At 45.7% G+C, this 6,000-nt stretch overlaps 2 protein-coding genes across 2 annotated transcripts; both read left to right on the top strand.

Moving 5' to 3' along the window:
- The first annotated feature begins 228 nt into the window (after positions 1-228).
- LOC140715558 (histone H1.5-like) lies at positions 229-917 on the top strand. Its single transcript, XM_073027914.1, has one exon. The coding sequence runs from the start codon at positions 278-280 to the stop codon at positions 908-910; it is 633 nt and encodes a 210-aa protein (XP_072884015.1). The 5' UTR covers positions 229-277; the 3' UTR covers positions 911-917.
- An 828-nt stretch (positions 918-1,745) lies between these two features.
- Positions 1,746-2,257, top strand: LOC140715794 (histone H3). The gene has a single exon (XM_073028185.1). The coding sequence runs from the start codon at positions 1,793-1,795 to the stop codon at positions 2,201-2,203; it is 411 nt and encodes a 136-aa protein (XP_072884286.1). The 5' UTR covers positions 1,746-1,792; the 3' UTR covers positions 2,204-2,257.
- The last annotated feature ends 3,743 nt before the right edge of the window (positions 2,258-6,000 follow it).

The raw sequence follows: 6,000 nt of genomic DNA, 5'->3' as shown, positions 1-6,000 counted from the left end.
CTGTTGCCTTTAATTCGGACCAAACTTGTTTTACAGCAAAGAATCCGACCTCGGACACAAACATAGAACGGTCTGGGTGATGGGGGTGCCTGATTTTAATTGGAATAGGGGAGTTTTTGAGGAGAAAGAAACACAGAGAAACGGAGCGGACGGGAGCTGACAGCAGGATGTCCCCGCCCCGTCCGCTCGCTGACTTTAAATTGCTCTGCACCGCCGCTTCTCGCTTCATTTCTCACTCCGTTCTGAGTTTTGAGAGAGTTCGCGCAGAGTCGCCGACATGACCGACACCGCCGCCGCTGAAGTCGCTCCTCCACCGGCCCCCGCAGCAGCAACGAAGGCTCCCAAAAAGAAGAAGGCGGCCGCCCGGACCAAGCCAGCCGGTCCCAAACTAGGCGAACAGATCGACAAGATTGTGGCGGATTGCCGCAGTCACCGAGGGGTGTCCATAGTCGCGATAAAGAAGGAGTTGGCCGCTAACGGCGTCGATGTGGAAAAGCTCAAAAGTCAGATCAAGATGGTCATTAAAAGGAAATTGGAAAGCGGCTCCCTGGTTCACACCAAGGGCGCAGGTGCCTCCGGCTCCTTCAAAGCCGCTAAAAAAGGCAGTACCGCCAATGTCGTGAAAAAAGTGAAGAAACCAGCGGCCAAGACTTCTCAGACCAAGAAGCCAGCGATCAAGAAAACTGCGGCCAAGAAAGCAGCAAAGAAATCTCCCGCCAAGAAACAAAGTGGTAAGAAACCGGCGGCTAAAAAAGCGGCAGCTAAGAAACCAGCGACGAAGAAGGCTGCGAAGAAGCCCAAGAGCCCCAAGAAGACTTCAGCTCCGAAGGCGAAGGCGCCCAAGAAGTCGGCAAAACCTAAGCCGAAGGCAAAATCCGTGAAAGCCAAGAAGGCGGCGACCAAAAAGTAAATAAAAACCGCAATTTTAAACACCTGAGACCAAAGGCTCTTCTAAGAGCCACTCACATCTCCCAGGAAAGAGCTGGAAAATACAGATCTCTCTCTGCTCTATTACTCTGACGCTGTCTCTCTACTTTCCTCTCCGTCTCTCTCGGGCAGGTCGGGGCGATGTTATAAAAGGAGACAGCGCCGTCGGGTTGCCTTTGAACAGCGATTTGGAGAAGGAAGAGATTTAATTATTTGGTTGTAATGAATGTCTTGTAGATATATTGAGCAGCATTTCATTTCGGTGTTGGTTCCTGTTGTCCTTTTCAAAACATCTTGTGGCTGTTTTCCCACAAAACCATTTAGTAAAAGCAGTATTAAAATCGATCTCGATCCTCTCTCCCTGATCTCCCTTTTCCGGCAAGACTGAATTCACTCTCCTCAATAAAAATGCTAACATTCAGATTCAGCTAATTGAATAAGATCGATGATTTCAATCAAGGTGAAATTTGATAATTCGTGATTCTTTTAATTGTAAGAAATCGGTTGCTGTTGAAACAATATTTTCTTTTGTTTGCTCGTGGAATTGGCGGGCGATTTGAAATTGAAGCGCCATCCAATCACTGCAGTGAGACTAGCTAAATTCTGACCCCGAGTCGCCAGCTTCCATATTTGGTCATGGGTAATATTCCCCACCATCTCCCCCACCCCCACCACCGGCCAGCTTCAAACTGGTGATGGAAAAGGAACCAATCGCAACGCTGGTGTCTGCAATGGACATCTCCCTTACAACCAATCAGAGAGTGGGGCGGCCCTTCATCAACTCTTTAAAAAGTGGTTCTCGCGTCTGCTCCGATATTCCAAAAATTCCTGTTATCTGAAGGTTCCCTTGGACTGCTGAAGGAGAATGGCCCGTACCAAGCAAACAGCGCGTAAATCGACTGGCGGGAAAGCTCCCCGCAAACAGCTGGCCACCAAAGCGGCGCGAAAGAGCGCTCCAGCCACGGGCGGAGTGAAGAAGCCTCATCGCTACCGGCCCGGCACTGTGGCTCTGAGGGAGATCCGACGCTACCAGAAATCCACCGAGCTGCTCATCCGCAAACTGCCCTTCCAGCGCCTGGTGCGAGAAATCGCTCAGGACTTCAAGACCGACCTGCGCTTCCAGAGCTCGGCCGTCATGGCTCTGCAGGAAGCCAGCGAAGCTTACCTGGTGGGGCTCTTCGAGGACACCAACCTGTGCGCCATCCACGCCAAGCGAGTCACCATCATGCCCAAGGACATCCAGCTGGCCCGCCGCATCCGCGGAGAGCGCGCCTAAATCTGGCCTCGGCACCAAGTTCAACAAAAGGCTCTTTTAAGAGCCGCCAACAAAGGCAGTGGAAAGGGCTGTTTCTGCTCACTAAGCTTTTGTGTTAAACATGCCATTCCCTTGCCCCGATATACCTCATCGACACGGAGCATCAGCAGTTCGGTGCCGTTACGTCTTCTGTTGCTGCTCTGCAGGGGGATCTGGGTACGCTTCAATTGTATATGGGTGATCATCCAACTCAGTTTATTAATAGTCTGGAACACCAAGCTCGTAAGAATTGTTTTTGGGTGGGAAGGAAACGATCAGGCGCCTGTCCAATATGAACTCTGCTCTTACGTGGCTAAAATTTATCCGCTATTCCTCCCTGTCTATTTACTTTAACTGGGGTAGATTTGACTTTGGGAGAGGCTGGCAGTATGTGCTGGGTGTGTAACTGAAGAGGTAGTGGTTTCTCCATCTGTGCTTCATCAATATGATGGAATGGTTCCATTGTTTACAGATGATTCTAAAGACGCCGTGTCTTATAACACCACTGCAGCAGTCTATGTCCCATCATTTCAGGTGTCAATTATAAAACATTTATCTAATGAACTCCCAGTTTATACTATCGAAATGGTGGCAATCCTTGCATTGCAGTGGAAAGAGGATGCACAGCCTTACTGTGTTGTCTGTTCTGATTCCTCTGTATTGTGTCGTCTTAAGATGGGTGGGTCCAATCGTTGTCCGGGTGTTTTGTTGGAAGTTAGGCAAACATTACAGCTGCAGTACTGGGGAGTGTATTTCTGCTTTTCTGGGTCACAGCTCATGGTGGAAGTGAAGGAGTCGATAGGATGGCAGTGCTGTGATACTGATATCCCACTAAGGAAGAGAGAGGCAAAGGTTTTAATTAAGGACCATGGTCTCTCGATCTGGCAGGGACTATGGGAAGGGGAGACTGAATTGAATGAAATTTAGAAAAAGATGACTTCACTTTGGAGGAGATGAGGGCTCAGAAGGGGGGAAGTTGCAATTATAAGACATAGGAGCAGAGAAAGATCATCGAGTCTGTTCCACCATTTCATAATGGCTGATCCATTTCCCTCTCCTGTCTTCTCCCCATAAACATCAGGCCCTAACCAATCCAGTAACTATTAAGCCCTACCTTCAATATACCCCATCACTTGACCATCTATGGCAATGAATTCCACAGATTCTCCAGTCTCTAGCTAAGGAAATTCCTTTTCATCTCTGTTTTAAATGGACATCCCTCTATTTTGAGCTTATGACCTCTGGTGTCAGACTCCCAGACCACAGGAAATATTCTCTATACATCCACTCTATTGAAGCCTTTCTATATTTGCCCAGAGCAATCCAAAACACTTCATATGACAATCCTTTCTATTCCAGACTTGATTTCCTGAACTTCTTTGATAGCTCCACAATGTCAGCACATCCTTTCTTAGATAAGAGGCCCAAAATGCTCACTACTCCAAATGAGGCCTCACCAGTGCCTCCACATTACATCCTTGCTTTTAAATTCTAGTCCTCTTGAAATAAATGCTAACATTTCATTTGGCTTCCTCACCACCGACTCAACAAGCAAATTAACCTTTAGTGTATCCTGTGCACCTCGAATTTTTTTAATTTTATCTCCAATTAGAATTAGTGGACACTTTTATTTCTTCAAAGTGCATAGCCATACAATTCCCAACTCAGTGTTCCATCAGGCACTTCTTTACCCATTCTTCTACTTTTTATTTCAGTCCTTGTGCAGCCTACCTGCTTCCATAGCACTACTTGCTCCCCCACCTATCTTTGTATCATCTACAAGCTTGTCAAAAATCCAACAATTCCATTATCTGAATCGTTGACATATAATGTAAAAAAAAAGAGGGGTCCCAACACAGACATCTGTGGAACACCATTAGACACAGGTAGTACTCCAGGAAAGGCTCCCTTTATTCCCACTCTTTGCCTTCTGCCAATCAGCCAATGCTATATCCATACTTGTCTCTTTTGTGTAATAGTATTGGCTCTTATCTTGTTAAGCTGCCTCGTGTGCGGAACCTTGTTAAAAGCTTCTGAAAATCTAAGTACGTAACAGCCATCAATTCTCCTTTATCTATCCTGTTTGTTATTTCTTCAAATAATTCCAACAGATTTGTCAGGCTACCTTTTCCCTTACAGAAACCATCCTGACTTCAGCCTAAAGTATTTTATCATGTGCTGGGTCCACCTGTTATTTGTCATCTATATCAATGATCTGGATGATAATGTGGTGAATTGGATCAGCAAATTTGCTGATGATACAAAGATTGGAGGTGTAGTGAACAGTGAGGAAGGTTTTCAAAGCTTGAAGAGGGATTTGGACCAGTTGCAAAAATGGGCTGAAAAATGGCAGATGGAATTTAATACAGACAAGTGTAAGGCTCTTGGGAAGGAAAAACCAAGGTAGAACATACAGAAGAACAGACGTACTTTATTGATCCCGAGGGAAACTGGGTTTCGTCACAGTTGCACCAACCACGAATAGAGTAGAAGTATAGCAACATAAAACCAGAAATAATTAAATAATAATAAGTAAATTATGCCGAGTGGAAATAAATCCAGGACCAGCCTATTGGCTCAGGGTGTCTGACACTCCGAAGGAGGAGTTGTAAAGTTTGATGACCACAGGTAGGAATGACTTCCTATGACACTCAGTGTAGCATCTCGGTGGAATGAGTCTCTGGCTGAATGTACTCCTGTGCCTAACCAGTACATTATGGAGTGGGTGGGAGACATTGTCCAAGATGGCATGCAACTTGGACAGCATCCTCTTTTCAGACACCACCGTCAGTCAGTCCAGTTCCACCCCCTACAAGGTAAATGATAGGGCACTGAGGAGTACAGTAGAACAGAGGGATCTGGGAATACAGATACAAAATTCTCTAAAAGTGGTGTCGAAGGTAGATAGGGTAGTAAAGAGAACTTCTGGTACATTGGCCTTTATAAATGAAAGTATTGAGTATAAGAGTTGGAATGTAATGGTGAGGTTGTATAAGACATTGGTGAGGCTGAATTTGGAGTATTGTGTGCAGTTTTGGTCACCGAATTACAGAAAGGAGGTTGAAATAGTGCAGAGGTTTACAAGGATGTTGCTGGGACTTGAGAAACTGAGTTACAGAGAAAGGTTAAATCTGTTAGAACTTTATTCCCTGGAGCGTAGAAGAATGAGGGGAGATTTGATAGAGGTATATAAAATTATAATGGGTATAGATAGAGTGAATGCAAGCAGGCTTTTTCCACTGAGGCTAGGGGAGAAAAAAACCAGAGGACATGGGTTAAGGGTGAAGGGGGATGTTTAAAGGAAACATTGTGGGGGGCTTCTTCACACAGAGAGTGGTGGGAGTGTGGAATAAACTGCCAGATGAAGTGGTAAATGCGGGTTCACTTTTAACATTTAAGAAAAACTTGGACAGGTACATGGATAAGAGCTGTATGGAGGGATATGGTCCAGGTGCAGGTCAGTGGGACTAGGCAGAAAAATGGTTTGGCACAGCCAAGAAGGGCCAAAAGGCCTGTTTCTACACTGTAATGTTCTATGGTTCTATGTGCTCCAGGTATCCAAAACCGCATCTTAACAATCCACTCCAACCTCTTCCCAACCACTAAAGTCAGACTAACTGGCCACAAATTTCCTTACTTCTGCCTCTCTCCCTTCTTGATTGTTGCAATTTATAGTCCTGTGGAACTATTCCAGTGATTCTTGAAAGATCATTCCTAAAGCGTCTACTGTCTGTTCAGCCACCTCTTTCAGAACCCTGCAGTATATACCAGGTGATTTA

This window comes from Hemitrygon akajei, chromosome 24, assembly GCF_048418815.1.
Source record: "Hemitrygon akajei chromosome 24, sHemAka1.3, whole genome shotgun sequence".
NCBI classification, from domain to species: Eukaryota; Metazoa; Chordata; class Chondrichthyes; order Myliobatiformes; family Dasyatidae; genus Hemitrygon; species Hemitrygon akajei.
The sequence above is the reverse complement of the archived record's forward strand: the minus strand, read 5'-3'. Positions and strand labels throughout refer to the sequence as shown.